The sequence below is a fragment of the Choristoneura fumiferana genome, chromosome 9 (genome assembly GCF_025370935.1).
Source record: "Choristoneura fumiferana chromosome 9, NRCan_CFum_1, whole genome shotgun sequence".
NCBI lineage: Eukaryota > Metazoa > Arthropoda > Insecta > Lepidoptera > Tortricidae > Choristoneura > Choristoneura fumiferana.
Window position 1 is genome coordinate 6,799,157 of NC_133480.1, and position 23,234 is coordinate 6,822,390.

At 36.8% G+C, this 23,234-nt stretch overlaps 1 protein-coding gene and 1 long non-coding RNA gene across 2 annotated transcripts in view; both read right to left on the minus strand.

Annotated features, from left to right (window-relative positions):
- LOC141431087 (uncharacterized) overlaps positions 1-9,779 on the minus strand; it is a 99,793-nt gene extending 90,014 nt beyond the window's left edge. Inside the window, exons 1-2 of the mRNA XM_074092084.1 lie at positions 9,227-9,779; positions 7,517-7,628 (exon numbers count right to left, since the gene is read on the minus strand). Of these exons, the coding sequence (XP_073948185.1) occupies positions 7,517-7,628; positions 9,227-9,598 (484 nt within the window). The 5' untranslated portion in view covers positions 9,599-9,779. The remainder of the gene's footprint in view (positions 1-7,516; positions 7,629-9,226) is intronic.
- Positions 9,780-10,643: 864 nt separating this feature from the next.
- On the minus strand, positions 10,644-12,051 carry LOC141430799 (uncharacterized). Its single transcript, XR_012451660.1, has 2 exons — positions 11,760-12,051; positions 10,644-10,749 (listed from the first exon to the last, which is right to left on the minus strand). It is a non-coding gene; the product is annotated as an uncharacterized lncRNA (long non-coding RNA).
- Positions 12,052-23,234: the final 11,183 nt, after the last annotated feature.

Below are 23,234 nucleotides of genomic sequence, written 5' to 3' on the forward strand. Positions count from 1 at the left end.
ATACTTATTATTGACGGTCTAATAAGTAAAATAAAAATAAATAAAATAAAGCAGTAGAACATTTTTTGATGAAATTTAAGAAACCTCCGCTACATTATGTTAAGCGTCATCCATGGGGTTCATTATATATAATAGGACTTTCTAAGATTTATAGGGTTACAAAAACTATTTTTATTGTGTCTGTCTGTGTTCGTCAGTAATCGATCTAAAATCATCCCACACTGCGTATATTTTGCTTAGGAGCAGGGCTCTGCTAATACTAGATATTCATTATTCATAGATACCTACAAATATGTACAGAACTCTCGTTGCGCGAGTCCGACTCGTACTTGACCGGTTTATTTTATCAGTGTCGCGTCTTGGAATTATAGTTTAATGGTGTGAAGTAGCCTATTTGAATACTTACTGTTTCTATTACAGAAAGTATTTAAAAAATCAGTTCAGTTCTTCTAGAGACTATCCCTTGTACAGTCAGCATCAAAAGTAGCTATACACTTTCGTACTTTGCCGTTTAACAGCCACGGTACTAATCGGCATGCAAGATTGTCAAGGTGTCAATTCGACAGAGTAAAAAAGTAAAGCGCTACTTTTGATGCCGACAATACGTATAAACAAACGCACAAAACTAACCCTTTTGTTGTATTCCTATAGAAGAATAGATTCTTTGCATATTGGTACGGAACCCTTCAATACGAGCCCGAAACGCACTTAGCCGGTACTTCTATTTTTTAAACTGCCTATTGTTTCTTATTTATGGTCAATTGTTTTTAAAGCTAGCTGAAAAAAAAACATGTTCGACACTTGACGACGCATAAATAAGTAAAGATGTTTTATATATAAGGTGTAATTGTAGGCGAATGCCTACGCAGAAAACATGATAGTACATGACAGGAACATGAGCATCTAACAGTGCGTGCTAAATTGAGTAGAAAGGTCAGCTCGAAATGTAAATTTTGAACCGTTAAGTCTTAATATGTGTCACAAGCTACATAAGTTAAAAAATAAAATAAAAAAATTGGTCAAGTGTGAGTCGGATTCGTACATGAAGGGTTCCGTAAACAGTTCAATAAAAGTTTATCTTCAAATTCTTCTAATATAAGTTTTTTGCTGTACTTTATGCCCCTGGTTACCAAAGTACTCGTCAAGACGACAAACGAGTCCAAACTCGATGTGGTCCTGTCGTTTATCACAGAGTTCCCATGGTCACCCGCTAGCTTTATCATCAGATCAACTCCATGTTATAATTATATTGCATTGTCATCGGATTTATACATGCGTGTAAAATTTCAGCTCAATCGGTTGAAGATATCCACTTCAAATTTGAGTTGAAAGATTCACCCGAGCAAACATAGTTACATTACACTGCAAATAAATATAATTCTTGTAATAAGTTTTTATTCAAAATTTCATATTAGTGTATCCCACTAATCCCAATAATGTTATAAATGCGAAAGTTTGTAAGTCAAGTTTGTTTGTTACTTCATCACGTCTAAACGGCTGAACCGATTTAAATGAAATTCGTTATACAGATACTTTGAGTTCCGAGGAAGGACAGGATAGTTTTTAGCCCGGAAAATTGCATGGTTATAACCGAACTCTACGCGGACGGAGTCGCGGGTAACTGCTAGTCATAACATAATGGTAGGTCTTTAGAAATGAATAAGAGATTACCTTCTTAGCAACTTTTGCTGGGAACTATGACTGCTGGCCTTCATCAAAATAATAGAATTACTAGACTTTTATCCGCGGCTACGCACGCACGCGTACCTAAACCATTGGATCCAGCAGTTCGGTAAATTCCGTGAGTATTTCCAAAAATTACATCGGGGATATAGTCGAAACATTGAACTGAGATCATTTATGTAGTCTTAAGTGGATGAGCTCAGTTCAAAATGTTTTAACTATACCATTACCATTTTGATTATAAGACATTCGAGCCAACGTATACTTGAAACGTTTAGATAATTAACTAAATGTAAACAAATTTTAGCTGCCAAATTTGGTAAATTTATGGATTTTAAACTTTCATCATCATCATCATCATCAGCCCGAAGACGTCCACTGCTGGACAAAGGCCTCCCCCTTAGAACGCCACAATGAACGACAACTCGCCACTTGCATCCACCGGTTTCCCGCTACTCTCACGATGTCGTCAGTCCACCTGGTGGGAGGCCTGCCAACGCTTCGTTTTAAACTTTACTCATCTATTATTGTAATACAAACTAGACTAGTGCATTTTAATACAGAAATGTAAATGTTTAGATAGTTTAATGGTGGAACTTCAATTGACACCAATTGACGTTTTTTTGTTTACATTTAGTTAAATACTTATTCAAACCAAGTATTTCAAGTCGAAATTTCGAGATTTTATCCCTATTATTGCATATTTGCATATGCATTTGCATATTTAGCCGGTTATCATCGGTTATTGCATACCTATATTTTAGCTAAAATCTTGCGATAATGCATATTTCGACTAAATTTTCAATATTTCTCGGTAGGATAGTTAATGATCCATAGCCAGAAGCAATAAATGCTGTAGCACTCAAATTCAAATATACCTGCCCTGTTAACTCAGTGGATGTGGAACGTTATTTTTCCACTTTTAGAATATTTTTTGGAACAGCATCTTGTTGTTAAAATAGAAATATTTATTTGTCAGTGTCGAAATTTAGTTTTTAAAATGAATAAAAACTAAGGATTTTCTTAATTTATTTAATTTATTAATGTTGCATATTTTAACAGTTTTCATGCATATTCCTAGCATATGCATATTTGAAGCTTTTTATGTCGCATATAATCCGGTCTCTAATAATTATTAATAAGATTCATGTTTTTAGAGGGCTTATTTTTCGTTTAAGCTTGGCCTACAAATACAAGATTGTATAATCATACTGTGTTGTGAAAGTAAACGAACTTTTTAGCAAAGTTCCGAAACCATCAAAAAGAAACATTTTCGGTAACGATAGATTTAGTCGTACAATAACAAAATTTATCGTACTCTGAAATTTGCACAATTTGGCATTGGCAAAAGGAAGTCTCACAAAAGTAAGAAGGGTGAAATATTGCTTCATTTTAAACTTTTTTATCAACTTTTTTGACCTTGAAAGCTAAGCATAATTACTTATTAATTTTCTTCTTAATTTTGCTTTTTAATTTTCTTCTTATAAGTGGCCAGTTCCAGAAACTTTCAGTATGCCCTAAGTATTACTTATTTTTTGTGTTGAAATATGACTATACAGTGAACTGAAAATGGACAACTTTTTGAGAAATAGTCATATAACGTTATAAAACATTTGTTTTAAACATTTTATAACAAATTATAACAAATGTTACACATTGTTATCATGTTATATAACTTTTAAAATGTTGTACAACAAATTGTTAATGCAATTTTTTATAGTGTTATATAACATTTTATACCAATGTGGGAGCGTTTAAAACATCTAACAAGTTGTATCAAAAGTTATAATATGTTAGACAATATTTTATCGTGTTTTATAACGTTATATATATAACATTTATAACAGCCAATGTGAGGTGGGAGCACCATTATATACGCGTAAATATTAAAACCCGCCAAGCGCGAGTCAGACCTGCGCACTGAGGGTTCCGTTACATCTGTAAAAAGTCGGACTGTCTGTTTAAGTTCATACAGCCGTAAAAATACGGTTCTTATTGGGATGCCCGTTATATCTTTGTCAAAGTTGAACATACATGCCTCAAAATTGGAATCATAACAAAGGTAAACACAGTGCCTAGCAAGAAATAAATACGAGTAATAACAACCGTTCAAGCGTGAGTCAGTCTTCTTTAAGTTTAATTTTTGTTTTATTTAGTTTTGTGGAGCGGCAACAAAAATACACATTATGTGTAAATTTCAGCTAACTGTCTATTACGGTTCTCTAGATACAGCGCAGAGACTCACAGACGGATAGCGAAGCGACTAGTATTCCGTTTGTAAACCTTCTGGGGGGCTACTACGAAATTCGAAAATCGAAATTCTCTCACTCTCGTATTAAATAGTATTAAACGTCAGCGGGACGGCAAGATACGAAGTTCGACTTTTGCACTTCGTAGTATAGGGCCTGGAACGGAACCCTAAAAACAGAAGAAGGAAACCTGGGAAATGAGAGATGGATGCGGGCCCTATATTTGGTAAATACCTGTTTCTTCTAATTTGGATGAATAGTCGCATCCCTGAACTGTATGAGCATCTACATGGCGTAAAAAAATCCTGTAGGTACCTACAATAATTTAATCCACATTAAGAAGTGGAAAAAAAAATATTCGAAAAAATAAATTTAAGTTTTGTATGGAACTTGAGTTACATGAAGACTTTATCACCATACAAAACATTTTTTTTTAATTGGCTATAAAGTGTTCTTGTGACTGAACTTCCATACAAAAAATATTTTTCCGATTTTTTTTTCCACTTGTATCGTATTAATAATCAGTAGTCTTAGGGGCTGTTTCACCATCCATTGATTAGTGTTAGCTGACGGTTAAATGTGATGCCGTCTCCGTCTATTCGAACAAAACAAATAGAGACGGCATCACACCTAACCGCCAGTTAACACTAAACAATGGATGGTGGAACAACCCCTATATGTGGGTAATAATTGTAGAGGATTTTATATGATAACCCTTTTCCGGGTCCCGCGAATATTAATATATACGCTACCTACCACAAAATGAATCATATTATTACTCGTATATTGATTACATTGGGATTCATTTCAAAATGAATAATTTTTTAAACGACTTGGTCGAATATTTCTGTTCATTTAATATAAATAAATAGATATGTGGTCGCTATATGCACTAACGAAATAATTCCGATCCGCATTAGCGATCCCTTCAAATAGCGAACCTACTGTGTTAAAAATAAAGTTGTGTTAAATACTTGTGATGTACCTATAGATATCATTTAATAATATTGTAAATCTGTTTAAAAAAAATATACCTCGTTGAGTTACTTGCCGGATTCTTCTCAACTGAGGTTTTTCCGAACCGGTGGTAGATTTTTTTTTGACATTCATAAGTGCTTGTTATAGCCTAAATTGAATAAAGATATTTTGACTTTAACGTTTTGACTTTGAACTATGCCTGGGAAAAGGTTTCACTAAAAATGGGTCCAGTTATTATACTTACATCCCAAAATAGTCACGCGAATGCCGAGACGTGACGTAATATACCGAGTTAGAGAACTTCTTGCGAAATATTTTACTGTACGCTGTTCGAGTGCAGTTTGGTGTAAAACTTCATTTTGAGTGCGGTTCATTTGTATAAGTTCGTATCTGAATATTTTTAACCTCCGGCGCAAAAAGAGGGGTTTTAAGTTTGACGCCAATGTCTATCTATCTGTGGCATCGTAGTTCTCAAACGGAGGTCCATGAGGGAGGCCTACGTCCGACAGTGGACGTCTTCGTTACGTACATACCTATCTACTACTGAGTAAAAGGAACAAATAGAACTTAACGTATTACACTCTGGCTGCGGTACGTGACGTATAACCAACCACAAACCTATGCGCACACAAAGGATTATACATTCTAGTAAACAATGATAATATTTAAGTCACTCGTTCTAATAAGCAACTATAATAGTGAGCTTGAATGGGTCCCTAGTGACGGATACCGTAATAGAGGCAAACCGAAGAGGAGATGGAGGGACGACTTAGATGCCTATAATGTGGGATGGCGGGAGCTCGCCTTTGATAGGCAGGAGTGGAGCAAGAGAGGAGAGGCCTTTGCCCAGCAGTGGGACACAAAAATAGGCTAATCAAAAAAAAATAGTGAGCTTAAGTGTGTAAATTATAAGGTTGTCACCAAACTAGTGTCTATCCATACCAATTACTATATGACACTATTAACCAAGAATTCTGCGATACAGGTCAAATAAGTAAAAAAGTTACGCGTGAGTCCGACTCGCACACCGAGGGTTCCATACTAACAGAACCACCCTACTTGCAAAATGTACACAGACTGGGGTCATTTTATATTGTTTGGTCGGGACTCTATTTATAAATTCATTTAATTTTTATTATTTACTTATCTAGCGGAAAAAGATATAAGTACACGTGTATATTTCAGATGTCGTGAGATACAGCCCTGGCCCTATACTACGAAGTACAAAATTCGAACTTCGTATCTTGCCGTCCCGATGACGCTAATATTATTTAATACGAGAGTGAGAGGGACGGTACGATGCGAACTTCGATTTTCGAATTTCGTAGTAGCCCCCCTGCAACGCACAGACAGTGTAGCGACATTATAAACGAAACCCTAAGAACGAATTAATTGTAACCCGGCAATTTTAAATTATCTAAGTAATGAAATTAATTTTTTATTGGCTTCAAATAAATATTAGTTAATCTCTATGTATATACTTGTGTTTTCTGTACTGCTTACTATGGTGTGCAATAAAGAGTTTTTTTTTGTTGATATGGCGTTTGCTGCGAGGCACCAATAAAGAGTTATTGTATTGTATTAGTTAGTGAATTGAGCTGGCTAACAATGTGACGTTACAGTTCAGCATAACCATAGAAAATCTATGGAGGAGTCGCGTTTTGACAGCTCTAAAGAAGTAGGTATGCCACTGTTTAGTAATTTCAAATAGCCTAATCTAAAATCAAACTAAAATTAAAACAAATCTCAATAAAATTTTATTCAAACTTTTTTAATCCTCTCTAAAATGTTAGTTCCGCTCTTATCCGCGCAAATAAAGGTTGCATTGCATGCCACGAATATATTCAGTATTGGTGAAGCGCAATTTTCGTGTTAGGCTGTTGGCGATGGTCGTGCGACAACCGCTTTATGATTTATGCGGGGGTAACGGCATGTTTGGCTTCCGGCCTGGCGCATCACGCGACCACTTGTCTTTGGTTGGTCTCTGTTTAAAAAAAAATGTATTTTGAATTTCGAATTTCGACAATCGAAAATTTGGAGCGTGTCAGCATAAGAGCCTGTTCGCACGGAGACATCCGATTCTTTACGGGAACTGTTTATTTGTAAGATCCGGTTTAATGGAAACCATATTTTAATGCACGCGTTCATACAAGCACACGGTTGCAGGGTCCAACATATCTCTCAGGGGCTCTAACATATGACTACCTGATAACTTATTGGTTTGATAACCCCAACTCTGGTACTAGGGGTCCAGTTTTCGAATCCTGAGGCTGTATAGCCTACAGCGCGGGTTCACCATCCCGTTCTGACCTCGTCATATATCATTTGATAGAAAGAAATCATGAATGCGATTGTAATTCCGAGTGTGTCAAACAAGATAGCCTCAGGCAGGGCAGGCAGGATCCCATAGTTAAAGTTTTGTTTAATTTAGCATTAAATTGATGCAGACTCTTAATTTCCATACAAAAATGCATGTATTATAATTACAAATGTAAAAAAAATTGTACTAGCCGAAAACAGCTGCAGCATTTCAAATTCGCAGGAAAGTTTTTTGTTCTGTTCCACATAGTAAATTATGACCGGAAAAAATTACATGAAAAACTTACTTCTTTGGTTCTGCTGCCATGCCAGCGCTGAACACAGGAGGGCCAGGGTCTTCCCTGATCCTGTAGGACTCTCCAACAAGCAGTTCTGCCCTTTGTTGATTGCTGTTATCACCTAAACACAAATATATATAAACATAATGGGAGAGGCATATGTCCAATAGTGGATGTCCTATGGCTGATATGATAATGATGATATAGCTACTTTCCTATGGCCTGCTGGTAATATAGACATCAGCAAACTTGAAATAGGTAGGGGTAGCCTCAAAGCACAAGACTACCTGGTCCTCTAATGCAGTGTTTTTCAATTTGTGGGTCACGACCGGGGGGTCGCGTATTAAGTATTTTTAAAATACTCCCACCATTATTGTGTATCATTATTCAACGTTTGTATTATCAACATAAAATAAAACAACTAACTGTACTTAAGTGGAGGTAAGCAGGGGGTCGCCGAATATTTTTCATACCAAGAGGGGCCACGACATGAAGATTGAAAAACTGTTCTTGCTCTAATGTCCTTACCTACTGTAATATAGCATAATACATGGTAGGGTAGCGTAATACATGGTAGTTCCCAATCCGCACTGGGCCCGCGTGGGAACTATGGCCCAAGCCCTCTTGTTCTGAGAGGAGGCCTGTGCCCAGCAGTGGGACGTATATAGGCTGGAATGATGATGATGATGATGACATGGTAGGGAGGTCAGAGATCGACAGTATCTCAACAAAAAAATGCTATAAATACATACCTAAACCTGATTGATGTGATTTTATACATATAAGTAGTGAAATCTCATAAACAACCAAGCCTAGGGTGTGGATATAAGAAAACACCAGTAACAATTTTGGGAACCTAGCAATATTATAATAATATCTTATTATATAGCGGTCTTCCAAGGTATGTTCGTTTGGCAACTTTTGTCAGATACAGTGAAATTGTGGAAACAACTTCCATCAGCAGTGTTTCCAGACAATTATGACATTGGGGCATTCACGAAAAAGGTTTATACTTCTTTTAAAGGCTGGCAACACACCAGTGATTCTCCTTGAGTTGTTGGTAATCATGAGCCATGGTGATTGTTTCCCATCTGATAATCCTCTGGCATGTTTGCCTCCTCACATAATAAAAAAAAGAAAAGAAAATATGAATGATGATGATTATGAGTGCATAACCATACCAAGCCAAGCGGCACACTGAACTGTGAAATACTCTTTAACCAGACAACTTCTTTTAATTCATTAAGTTAAATACCCTTTTTAACTCCCAACGCAAAAAGAGGGGTGTTATAAGTTTGACCGCTGTCTGGCTGTGTGTATCTGTTTGTCTATCTGTGGCAACATAGCTCTTAAACAGGTGGATCAAATTGAATGTATTTTTTTTTATTGAAAGCAGGTATTCTAGTGATGGTTCTTAGACATGTTTTATCAAAATCGATTTAGCCGTTTTTGAGATATTGAACTTTGAAGTGACAAAGTCGGGGGTTTTCCTTAGAACAAAAAACTACATTTTTGTTATTTTTAACAAGCCACATCTAAAGAGAAAGGATTGCTAAACTTATGTTTATAACATGCCCGTAATCCCTAATCCCGCCTTATTATAACAATCTCTCAATAGTGGCATGAGAGAGACTGTTGGGACTTGTCCCGGCATTAAAATAAATCTAAGTCTGACAGCCATTAAAAAAATTGATAGTAGGAAAACAATAGATCACTAACTTTGAACATCAGTGCCATTTGACTGCCGTACGGCTCCACCGGTATGTGTACTTTAACACCTGCTATCATCTTCTCAAACCCTAGTATCTTTGGCTTGTCAATATTCGTCGCAGGGATTTGCTTCCGTACATTTGTGGCAGTGGGAAACATTTTACTTATGACAGCGGTTTTTTTACTATTCATTTTGACTTCGGGAAGATAAATTTCCTCATCTGATGTCAAATTTGTGTCGCTGTAGTCTAAGGTCTTATCTGAGTCAACATCGCTGGACAAGTCCACTGTGACGTGGTCACCGGATCTCGTAACACGCTTGGAGGGTACAGGCACTTCAAAACTATCGTCATCATCAGAGATCTCTACCGGCGACGACATTTCGCGGCAATTATTCACCCGAAGTGACTCACGTTTGCAAGTTTATTCCTTAAATAACGCCTCAACGATTAATTGAGCATAGGAAATAATGTTAAAAAATTACAGAAGTCAAGTATCACTTTAGCTTTTGATGCCGTCTTTTTGTTTTTTACTTCACAACAGTTTATCAAAACAATCGCACGCTTACTGGTATACTGGTAAACATATGAATTTGACATTGACGTCTGTCTACTCTTCCTCAGCTGTCAACAAGTGCGTTTCGTTTACAACGTGCGTTTAATGTTTTTGGTCTGTCACATTCCAAATTTAGTTTAAATCTATCTTCTTCTAAAAAATGAATCGTCTATACCAGACGCAAAGATGTATCTCTTTTGAAAGTTCTTTCGCGCCTAGAAGGATCCCCCGGTTCAACTATCAACGCGTAGCTTCGTTCGGGTAAAATAACGCGTTTTATGCAATTGCTGCGCATTCTACTAATTTTCACACATGATACAGAACGCGGAATGTACGTACGCGCAATAATGTACGACGTGATAATCCGAAGCATTAATGCTTCCGATTATCATGCCGTACATTATCATGGTCGCGCATTATCAGGGCGTACAAAATATTGCGCGCGCTGTAATGTATGTATGGTGATAATGTACGACGTGATAATCTGAATCCAATCGATTCGAATGAATAGACATTTTTCGCCACGGATCGAGCGAGCGCAGCGAGCGAGATCGATATAGTAGGTGCTCTAAGTAACTACGAGTTTCGTAGTAGCCCTGCTGATCCGACCCGGCCGGGTTAGGTATTTTTTTCATTTCAATCACGGAAATGGTAAGGCATGATAATCGGAAGACAAAATGCTACGAATTATCATGTCGTAACTAGGTACATTATTGCGCGTGCATTATTGGTTCCCTGCTAGTTCGGTACGGGGTGATAATGCACGGCATGATAATTCGTGCACACAAGCACAGATTATCAGGCCGTGCATTATTTAATTTTGCATTAACAAGTCGTACATTAACTACCTACACCCAAATAAAATACCGAATAAATTAAAACATTACTTTATTAATAATGGGCATTAATTGGACAACACAAGGGTAGGTTGGTCTTGCAAATCGGTTCTGCTCTGCTCCACATTTTTATCCATTCGTCTGTAAATAACATTAAATAAACATTTGAAATATTTGTCCATAATTAAGTTTAGGATAGGATGTTAAGTTAAATCAGCATGCTGGTAACTGGCATGTTGTGAAGCCACTGGCTGGCACACCAGTTTTATACATCAGGAGAATCTTCCTCTCCACTTCCCCACCACAGTACAGAAAAAAGGAGCAGATAACGTCTCGGCAGCGTCCTCGGCTCGGTACACAAACGCGCGATAGGGCTGCCTACTCAACTGACACACTTCAGTTATGTAGGTATTTGATTTGATAAGGATTAACATGAAATTTAAAGTAGGGAAAGGATTAGGAGCTTTAGGAAATTATGGAAGCAATGGACTAAGTTAGTGTTTAACAAAAATGCATTTTACGTTATTTTATTAAACCACAAAACAAAACGTATAATGTTTTAAACGGTTTTATTTGGCTTCATTTCTTTCCTACAAATTAGCTACACCTACGGAAAAGTATTTGCGCCTCTTCTGGGATGTGCAAAAAGCTTTATTGTTGAATTTAAGAGTACGAAGTCCGATTTTCGAATTTCGTAGTAGTCGTACAGCAGGGCTACTACGAAACTCGAAACTAGAAGTTCGTGTCGTGCGGTCCCTCTGACACTTATACTATTTAATACGACAGCGATAGGGACGGTACGATACGAACTTCGAGTTTCGAGTTTCGTAGTAGCCCTGCTGCTACGGGCAGACTTTCGATACACATGCCAGTGGCTCGTTGTTACCAGTAACTGGCATGCTTTTATGCGAGTAACTAGCATGTGTTTTCTAGGCTTAACTCTTGACAAGTCTTTAGGCAGGTACAGTCAACGTCACAAATTATAATCGATGTCTTAAATAATTGATCACTTTCCGACTTTGTCGTTTTAACGTCATGTTTGAAAAACCATACGAAATTGTGTACCGACTGAAAGCGACAAGGTACAAAAGTGATCACCTTATTTATGACGTTGACTGCAACTTACAATATTATATATTTCTGGCTAATACCTGCGAGCTCTCTGCGTGTGTCCAATAGATCCCGGAATATTCAATTGCCGATAATAAGTTTTGATTAACCTAAATAATAAAATTACAGCTTTAGAAAATATTAATCTAATGTCTCTTTCATGTCGGCTTCTGCGTTTGTGGCGTCATGAATATGTACGATAACAAGGAAAACATTGCGGCCCAGCCTAACCAACACATTTTATTGGTTAACTGGTGTTTTTTTAGATTTTATTAATTTTTTTGTGTTTGGTTTTGCAGAGCAGAGCTTGACATTTAGCAAATATTCCGTCAAAAAAATTGTACCTAGGTATAGAGAAAAAATATTTCATGCCAGCACGAAATCCTTTCGAAAATTAAACCTTTTTACACTGAGAAAAAATGATCGAGTTTTATAAAGTGGCATTATGATAACCGGCTTGTAACATAATGTGAAGAAATACAATTTTTATTTTTATTGATAAACAGAGTGGGAGAGCTTAATTTATTACAACAACCAAAACATGTTGCTGCACTCGGAAATTCTAATGATTAAATGACAAAAACGTATAAAATGTGTTTTATCGTTCATCCTCCATTAACGCAGTCGCGTTAGTCGACTGGCTGTATGGCGTAGTGTTGTCATTGCCTCGCTGCAGCGCTTTCCCGCCAAAACGCGGTGCCATTACACGAGTGAGTTGTCAACGGAGGTTATGGCGCGTTATAATTTAGTTTATAACCCGACACTGCGCTGTTTAGCAGATGCAATTAACGCGATGAGATGTCGCAGTCACTTGGCAGACTCTAATGCTTTGTTATGTTTATTTTTCTTTCATTAAAAAAACTTGTATGGTCCTCTTAACCAGATTTTTATTGATTAAAAGTCATTATCTTAAGTAATTATTTTTCGTTTTCGCTTTCGTTACTGAACTACAATATTTTACCTTACAGCTAGCCGCTTTGAATGCGGCAGCGCAAGGAAAAAATATGGTACTTACCTAGTTCATCCATATGGACCTCCGCAGAGCACCTGAATCAATCAGCTTTCATTATGTTGCCTTTGAAGCAGTGTGGATGAAACTCAACTCTTAATTCTATGTAAACTTCATCAAAACAAGCATAAAATACGTTTCTGTCTTTAAGTAATTAAATATTACTTACAATGTAACAAAATAACACGAATATTTACACAAAATAAATGTACATAAGTACCTATGACAAGTTGTCAGACAAAACCGTGTTAACAAAACGGTGCATCTTTATTCAAGGATGTCACCCCATTTTTCGGGCCATTCAACAGTTTACGTCCGCCTTTTAATACGATTCCTACAAATTGGTATACGTCATAAATTACAGTGCGAAGACGCAGCCCTAGCTCCCCTCGGTTAGCTGTTCACATTCAAATACTTGAATCATTGTTTTTTTTTGTTTGGTCGAATGTTAATTACAAGTTACAACCTAGTTTTTATTACTGATTCGTCTTTCAAAGTTAACAGAAACCAAGAAACACATAGTGCATAAACATATTTTAAAATAATTATAAGAGAAAACCAATCAAGAATATCCAATGGACACTAATTACGAGGTTTTGCGTCCAAAGACTGCCTTACCCGCGCTTTTCTCACTTGCCTGGTTGCCAACTCAAAAATCTCACCCGTTGCCACTGTAAGTACTGCCTTTACTTTAACACCCAGTAGTATTTCAGTGTGGACACACCAGCTCTCGCGGCCAAACAGTGGCGCGTCCCTACCAATTATTGACATGGTTTATTGCGTTTCCTCTATCTAGCGCGCTTTTATCAGCGTATGTCGCTCCACACGACACCGCTACCCCGATGGAGATGCACCCCAGACACAGTAAAACTAACCTTCAGGCCTTTGCTCCAAGGAGTTGGGAAACGAAAGTTTTGATGGCGCTGTCCGTTTCGCATTTCTACTTAATTTGATGGCAAAAGTTTTGGTATCGAACTCATTCATACGGCTTATTATAGAACAAGTTTTTCTTATTTATAATGCTGCACATACATTGCGTTGCATATTGATATATTCGTATTTTACGTACGTATTCTATTTATGACCCAAGAACTTTACAAGACTAATCAGGATTTAGCGGTAGGTATTAATTAATCACCTATTAATAATTATAGCCAATTACCTAAATATTGAAAAACTTTTTCCATACAAAATCATACCCATCTTAGCATGTCGCCATCTCTTTTTATCTTTATCTTATACCGTGTGACAGAAAGAAGTGGTGAAAACGATTATAGAATAAGGTTTCATAATGTTTTGGATTGATTATTTTCGTATTTTTAAAGCCAGACCAGAAATATATGACTATTTGCCATGTTGCGGAATTTCATTGGAACTAATTTCTTACACTGGCAATAATTTGAATGATTGTCAGATTTGTCAGTGTCACTGTGGCGGTTTCTTTGAACAATAACAAAAAGTGCCCAAAACGATTAATAGTCAACAACGGATCATTGCAAAAAATATTTATAATAAACTACTGAAAAAGAAATACCCTTGGAGAATGAAACTATTTCACTACAAAACCTTTCCAAATTAACATCAGAGCTATCAGGTAAACGCAAAGGTAAACGTTGTAGACAAGTCAAGATGTCATTGTTCCGACTATACTGAACTATTGCCATATAAATAAGAACAATAGCGCCCTCTTGACAATAGTCATATATTTTTGGTTTACCTTTAAATTGGAAACATTCTTTGGAAACATTGATGTGACAGCCCTTGCGAACTTGTATATTGCCATAAAAAAACAACCTTATTGGTTTCCGTCAAGTTTCCGTGATCGAATGTTGCCAGTCCTAAAAATACAGATAAGAAACACCCCTGCTAGATTACATTGCAATTCGTAAGGTCATTGCTTCTTTGATCATTATCTCTGAGTAAATAATTCTGCTGTCGCAGTTTGACACTTCTATATTGCATTCGTTAACTCGGCAGTTAATCTCCGAATGAGCAACAGATAAAACAACAATTAAAAGAAATAACGGCGAATAAACTTCGTATCTAATGTTGCCACTTGTAATTTGAGTTACTTCCTGAATGAGTAGATTTATTAGGGCATTTCATATATGTGTTTTTATTACAAACCTATTTCAAACAGCTAATTAACGGACTGATTAGGTACTAACCGTGGTGGCCTAGTAGTTTGACCTATGACCTCTCAAGCATAGGATCGTGGGTTCAAACCCCGGCTCGCACCTCTGAGTTTTTCAAAATTCATGCGAGAAATTACATTTGAAATTTACCACGAGCTTTACAATGAAGGACAAACATTGTGAGGAAACCAGCACAAACCAGAGAAGCAATTCAATGGTGTGTGTGAAGTTCCCAATCCGCACTGGGCCCGCGTGGGAACTACGGCCAAGCCCTCTCATTCTGAGAGGAGGCCTGTGCCCAGTAGTGGGACGTATTATAGGCTGGGATGGAATTAACGGACTGTTAGCTATTCACGGACAAAACTACCAACCGCGATTAATTTTGTAATGTACTTAATTTTAAAAACAGAGAAATGTTAAGAACGATTTCTTAACTATAATTTTAGCAACAACAACCAAAGATAAAGCGATGTGTTTGAGTTGACTACACTGATTTTACTATATACTATACACATGAACATGATTATTTTTACCTACCTGACAAACTCTGGTATTAAATTTATAAGTACCTATATAGTACCTAATCCATACTTCAAATTATTCCCAGAAACTATAAAGTTGTCAATAAAACTCACCAACCAACATTTTTCAAGCTCACAAAAGAAAACAAAGTAATCTATTGACATCCAAAACACCTCCAGTGTTGCCAGTTGAACCGACGTCTTCACACCCGTCAGTAGCCGCGATCACTCCATTCAGTTTGACCACTCGTGCGTGGCAACCCCAGTGTGACCCGCCTAATTTCTTTGTTACTTTGTGGATTTTTAGTCTAAGTTTTCGGACCATAGGGGTTCCGTTTGATTTTGCCATGGTTGTGGAGAGATAAAAGGATTATAGGTACAGTTAGCAGCAGATTAAAACTATATTTTAATCAATATGTAACAATGAACTCAACAATTACTTTGCTCACCTGCGACCTTATGATAACTATGTCTTGTCTATGCAACAAATGTGTGTTCATACACCTCTTCTACCTAAATTTTGTAAGAACACATAAACCCAACTATCAAACAAACATGAAACAGTGTGCAGATGGAGTTGCATGAACACAATTTTTTGCATAACACCACAGCTATCATAGGGTCATAAGACTTTATGATAGCTGTGTAAAAGGGTTTCGGGTATGCCAGACTGGATTCGAACGCGTATCCGTATGTACAGTCGAGTTCATAAACTTGTGAGCAAACATTTGATCAAAAATATCTGAACACGACTCTATTGTTAACGGCGTAGAAGCGTGTTCAGATATATTTGATCAAATTTTTGCTCACAAGCTTATGAGCTCGACCGTACCTACGTATCCTAACTGGTCCACTGGGGCTCCCGGCCAGTTTCCCAAAAATCTAAATCGTTGCAAATAGTGGCGAGTGGCGAGGGTGCCATCATAAACTTACGTTTGATGGTTACTTTATTGCACTATGTCTACAGTTAAAACTTTTTTAGCCGTTTTTAGGGCACCAATTATTCAGCCTCAAGTTAAAATATTAACTACAAGCCTGTTGCCCGCGACTCCGTCCGCGTAGTATTCGTTCATCGCTATCCCGCGGGAAATATGAAATTTTCCGGAGTAAAAACTATCCTATGTCCTTCCCCGGGACTCAAACTATTTGTATGCCGTATTTCATCTAAATCGGTTCAGCGGTTTTGACGTGATTGAGTAACAAACATCCAAACATCTTCACAAACTTTCACATTTAAGTAAGTATAATATTAGTAGGAAGAATAGGATAGGATTAGTAGGATGTAAGAACACGAGTGAGTATACATAAATTGCTTAGGTACTGTGCTACTTAGGTTAGGATCTGTCGGAACTATCACGAGTCACGTTCGACTTCTATACATTCTAGTAACTTAAAAAGATAATATTTCCTATTCCTTTTATTGTTAGTTCTGTGATTGCGCTCACGTTTCGCATGGGTGCCTCGCGGCCATCTTAGGCTAAATTAAGTCGCAGTCACATTCACGCGGCCTTCTCGGACGCCCAGCTATTAGGGCTTGGCCCCTGCTGTCTCTGTGGGCGACATATGTCGGCCGCACCGACCTCTAACGAAACGTGAGTAATTCCGACGACTCGATATAGTGGGAGGAATTACATGTGCTTTATTGTAAGGGTTGCGCAGAGACGGCGTAGAAAAGGTGATAGCATGGAAAAAACAAAACAATTAGAAACAAGTTTATTTTGCAAGGAATACTTGTTGCAATTCATGCGGTACATTATCAGACTCCAAACTAGGCTGAGCCTGTATCTTGGTAGCCTGCGAGTGTCATAACAAGATTACAATAATGAATGACAGTAAGTCGCGCGACCGTATTTTAAAATACAGAGGATTGTCTGCGAGGAGAGGACGGTGATCATAAGAAAGATTACTAAATGGAAATTAATGAGTGATTCTTAAACAGACATTACATTCATATAATTGTATTTACAGCACAATAGTTGGTTTGGTAATAAACCGAGTAACGACAAAGAATAAGGTTCTTTTAACAGTATGATAGAGTTATTATTTGCACATTGCCGGTCTTCAATTCAAAACAGCCGACATTTCCCACACTTTTAGTCGTCTTCTCTTCTTTGCTCAGTAAAATTAAAGCATAGAGTATAGAGCATAGGACATAGAGCAATATTTTTGAATTTACTTCGGACCCGGGACAAAAAGAAACACCGGTTTGGTTGACATGGCAGCGACTTGAAGCTCGGTACAGACATGTAGTTTGAATGGTAGTACAATCAGCAAAAAAGGAAAGAGTAGAAAAGTTTAATTAAAACGTAATCTTGTAGGTAGTACGGTATGAACAGGGCCGTATTGAAATCGCGTAAGTGCGTATTTAGATACTTTTCAGCTCCTAAATGTGACCGATGTTTACAATGGCGACTATACTTTATTTTTTATAGCATCTTTTAAATGAACAATGAGTTGCCAGCTTGCAATTAAAAAAAATGTTGTCGCCGGCCAGTTGTAACGGCACGCGTTTCTAAGTACCCGCTAATGCGATGGAGCTATGTCGCGAGGCTCAAAGTATGTTGTTACCGACATTCTTATGGAAAATACACCCGCGTATCCTCTAAAGCTGAACCGAAGACAAGGACAACGTAATGCTAACTGTATAAGTTCGTCTCGCTCACGCAATAGCGAAGTGTATTTTTATGATAGTTCGGGTACACCTGCCGCTCCCCTGTAGGTCCCAGCGCGATTCCAATCGAAATAATATTTTTAATTAGGATTTTAACAATCTTTATTTGATCATCCCGTCGCTTGGCTTTGTGAACAGTTTTATAGTTCAACGAGACTTATTTTGGATGTTCTTAATTAAAAGTTTTTTTTTAAGAACAAGAGATAGGTATAATTATTGTATTTCAATCCAATTTATAAAAAAGTGTAAACAAAGACGCCATTAACCCGACCACAGGCAACAAAACTAGAACCTATTATAAAATAATTAATCTGTTCAGTAAATCGATTGATTTTTGCAGGTGGTAGGACCTTGTGCAAGGTCCGCCCGGATTGCTACCACCATCTTGCTCGCTAATCCTGCCGTGAAGCAGCAGTGCTTTTGTCTATTTTATTATTTACAATACTTAATTTAATTCCAAAAACTTATTCAATTACAAAAGCAGTAACATTTTTTTTAGTTTTAAGGTAAGTAAATATAAACGCTTATTCAATCGAGCATTAATGGTTTTTTTTTTAATTATTTTTTTAAACCCGTTTAATCAAATCAATCATCGTACAAATTTGTCACATTAACCCATAGGGCAAAACATTAAATAACAAGAAAACAAATTATGTACATGTCACAATTGACGATTAACTAACATCTTGTCACATCAGCCAACCTGAAAAGCATTAACACCATGTCTGAGGCCGGCTAAGCTAAAATACCCACAAATATTCCTGTGTCATACTCGCTCAGGTTGGCTGCTGAAACCAACGCCTCCCACGCAGCACGATTCCAAACACATTCCTCTGAAGGGAAATGCCCCTGGGCATCTTCTGTACTACCGCATAATTCACACTCACCAATTTTCAAGTCTGAGTTCGGTTTCAACCAAGTCTCAGAGACTTACGCTATGTCTACTTTTTCTTGTGCCAGTAATGTAACAAATTCCACGAACTTTGGTCGAAGACTTTGCGAGTTCCGTTGTATAATACTAAGCATAGATATTCTTTGCGAATGTACGGCCATAGTAAACCAGATAACAAGTTCTTTAGCATATCTCCATCTCTCAACATCTTAAAAACATAAACACATAGTTCTTCAACAACCATTTTGCATAAAACTTTAACGTTATCTTCCAAATTTCCCTACGATTTCAAAATATTCCTTACCTTCCTGAAAAAATATTGAAATGAAAACTTTTTACCTATCACGTATGTCCTGCTCTTTCCCCGAATTAAAATCTAAATCTATAGTATCCTTTGCATTATTCGAAGATTTCACTTTTGACTGCCTTCTCTTCGCTTGTTTTTTATGTCTTTTTCTTAGCTGGCTTTGTCTTGAGATTGAAATTGAGGAGTCAGATGCTACTTGCTTAAATTGATCTTCTGTTTCATTTATGAAGGAAGGACTCACCTGTCCTAGGGGGATCGGAGTCTCAGTTACTGTAGACATATTAGTGCTTTTTAATGCATCACTGTAAGAGTAGGTATAAACCTTTTCCTATTCTTATGCGGCTGGAACGTTCAGGTTTGCTGTAAGAGTGGTCATTTTTAACATAATTATGCTCATTCTTCTTTTCACTGTGTAAAAAAACAGCCTTCGGGCCCCCTTGCAATTTACACATTTAAATGTCAAATTTCCGCAATTTCCATGTCCCTGCCCACATTTAGGACAAATAATCTTCTTTGTGGGACAGAATTTAATTAAATGTCCAAATTTCCAGCAGGCCGAACACTGCGATACTGGGAATGTATAGGTTTCAACTTTGAACCTGCATCCATAGCCGTAAACATATTATGAAGGCAGAGAAGAGCTTTTAAAATAAAGACGAATTGTCCCGCAATCCACCCATTTTCCATCTTCGGACTACCGTCATAAACGTATCGCCGATATAATGTCAGCATCTGCCGTGAAAATAGATGGAATGTCTTTGACATCAACATCTAAATCTATCTGTTTGAGGATGCCAAAGCACTTATCTTCTTCGGTAAATTCACATCTGTATCCCAGTTCAGTCATTTTTTTAGAATCAATCAGCTTTTGGGCATTCTCTTTGCAATCAAAGACTAACAAAACTTTGAGAGAGCTTTGATATTTCATCTTAAGAATACGGCCAAGTTTTGCTAACGCTAGTTGCTTCGGTAACGCCATTGACCTAAACACCTATGGGCTGGAAATAACTACAAAATACGCGTGCATACCTAAACATGGCGCATAAAATCCTCATCGTTGTCGTGATTCACTTGTCCGCTATAGATCTTCGGCTGATTCTTGAAGCCCCCAGAAGTATGGCTTAGAAACTCATCATCATCGAAGTTACGTTGAGATACCTCAACTTCTACCACGCTACTTACGCTCATGGATGACGATAGCTAAGTAAAACTTCGCTCGTTCATCCCGTAGATCACATAAATTTACAATAGAATATACATCTAGTCGTTATTAAAAATATAACGTATCTTAAATATAGGTAACTGACACCGTTGACTTGACAGCCCTGCAGCACTGTATCGTAATGTGTGCTATTTCTTGGATCGATTTTTAAAATGTCAAATTTTCCACTATATCTACTCTAGTCTATGCTATATAGATTATACAAATTATGTTTCATTCAAGAAATAACGTCAGATTTTTAAGTTAAGTTAAATATTGTAAGCAAGTGAATTTTGGTGAAAAAAGTGATTTGACGTCTGGTTAAAAGACACGAATTATAGATAAATGTGTTATTAATTCGATCCAGTGGGTGTTTAAACAAGATTTTTTATGAAATCTGTTTGTTTACACTTTTTATAAATTCTATTGATATACCGTACCTATAATAATATGTTTACGATTGTCATTGATTATGTTTTATTTATTTGACTGTAATTGGTCTTCCTTCCATTTTTTAAATATAATAAAAACTTCTTGTTCTAGAATCGACTAGAAATACTACTTTTAATAACTAGAAAAATAATGATCATCATCAACGTGTAACAATGCACCACACGTTTTTATCCTTCTCTTTTGATATTAAATTGTATTAATTAGTTCTTGGATCTTAATCGTCAGTCTTTTTATAGTTTAATTGCTCTCATTTGCAGCTTTAAGGGATTAAAAAAAGGTTTAATTGTAATTTTATTCATCAACTGCGAATTTCAATCCTCGTAAAGTTACGCATGAATATTTATAGGGCACCCTTGAGCGGGAAGTAGTACCTACTTACAGGTATTTAAAAATTGTCTTTGAATTAAAAAATGCTTCCTTACACATTCGTTTTTATTAAATTTTGTTCCCAGAAAAACACTGGGGCATTACCTACCTACAGTAATAAAAAATACAACTCTACTTAGTTGTCCCAATGTTTCTAGGCCAACCTTGGTTTTTCGGTGATACTTGGTGATTCGGTGATATTGTTTTATAAACTAACGCTTTATAAGCTCACAGTGGTGAAATCTAAGTAATTTAATCGCTGCAAACCCGTTTGCAAGTATGAAAACTGACAGCTGCCATCGATTTTTAACAGACTTAAAAAAAGGAGGAGGTTATCAATTCGGTTGTATTTTTTTTTCATGTTTGTTACCTCAGAACTCCGTCATTTATGAACCGATTAGAAAAAAAAAATGCGTTCGTCTAGGAATGTCTTTAATTAGGTCCCATAAGCACCAAATTAGGATGTGATGCTTGGACCTTAAGGAAATCGAGGGCACTCTTCAAATGTTGTAGAGACACCTTTAGTAAATTGGATATATTTAGTAGTGACTCGTGCATTTGCTCTTGAAAATCTTCATTTGGTGAAGTGGAACTGATGATCAATAACAATTTATTTCACGGGTTGAATTTTAATTACTTTGACACAGTTGTTAAGCAATTTATGCTCCTCGTAATGCATATGGTAAAACGGATGGTGAAGCACCAGGACTCCTCAATAATGAACGTCTCTGCATCGGAAAATGCAATTTTTCGTAAAAGGTAACGAGCAGTTGATATTAAACTATTGTATTTTAATTTTTTTACACTAAAAAACGTGATAAAAATATAACAAAAAATTGAACCGACTACAAAAAACCATGAAAATAATTTTCTACCATTCTGAAGTCGGTCGGTGCCTCAGCACGAGCCAGCATGAATGATTGAAGCCCAATATTAATATAAGTGCGTAGGTGAGGTAGATGACTAAGTATAGGTCCACTCCTGCTGGCTCGTTCTGAGGCACCGACCGACTTCAGACTGGTAGAAAATTATTTTCATGGTTTTTTGTAGTCGGTTCAATTTTTTACTATAAAATTTTATAGCTTGCATTTCCTCATAGCGAGATTTGTGTAAGATAAAAAAGTAATATCACCGAATAATCAAATATCACCGATAGGCCAAGGTTTACCCTACTCGTATGTACTTTTTTAAGTTTTATAAGTTTGGTTGTGTGAATAGTTCTAGCTGGCCCGCAACGCAATTCCATGTGGCTCATCTATGAACAATATATTAATCGATTTTCCGAGGGCGTTCAAAACTCATTGTTTAACGCTTTAAAACTAACTCAATTACTAGTGTTGCCGTTTTAGAGCCGTATCGTAGAATATCGATACTTTTCTAATCTCACTTATATTATAAAAAATGTTTGTTACTTCTTTAAGCCGAAACTGCTGAACGAATTTGCATGAAATTTGGAACAGAAATAGTTTATGCGTTAAATTAGCACAAACCGATTACTGCATTTAAAAAATATTGCATACCCCATTGTCATCGGCGCTTTTCTACTCTGACGTTATGGGAGCGCTAGGTCTATCTTGGGTGTTGTGTTACCAATGTTGGTAGTTGTGGGAATGAATAGATATCGTTCCAACGTAGAGTTGCACCTCGGATGGTATCTAATATAATGTTGAAATATACAGTGAAAAACCTAAAATCAGAGCCATTATCGCAAGTGTATTCGCATTGTCAAATTGTGGAGAACCAAATAAAAAGACTCTTTTCTGCACATGAGATATTTTTATTTTTTATATAATAACGAATTACATGTCTGCACTCGCTAATGAACAGACGACGTAAGGGCCTGTCACTGAGCTGTCAGCTGTCAAATTAAAAGTAAATAAATTTTGTATGTATCTGTTTTGTACACGAATCACTGTATCGATATTAACCTTGCAAAATGAGCAATGGCGTCAATTTTTGTC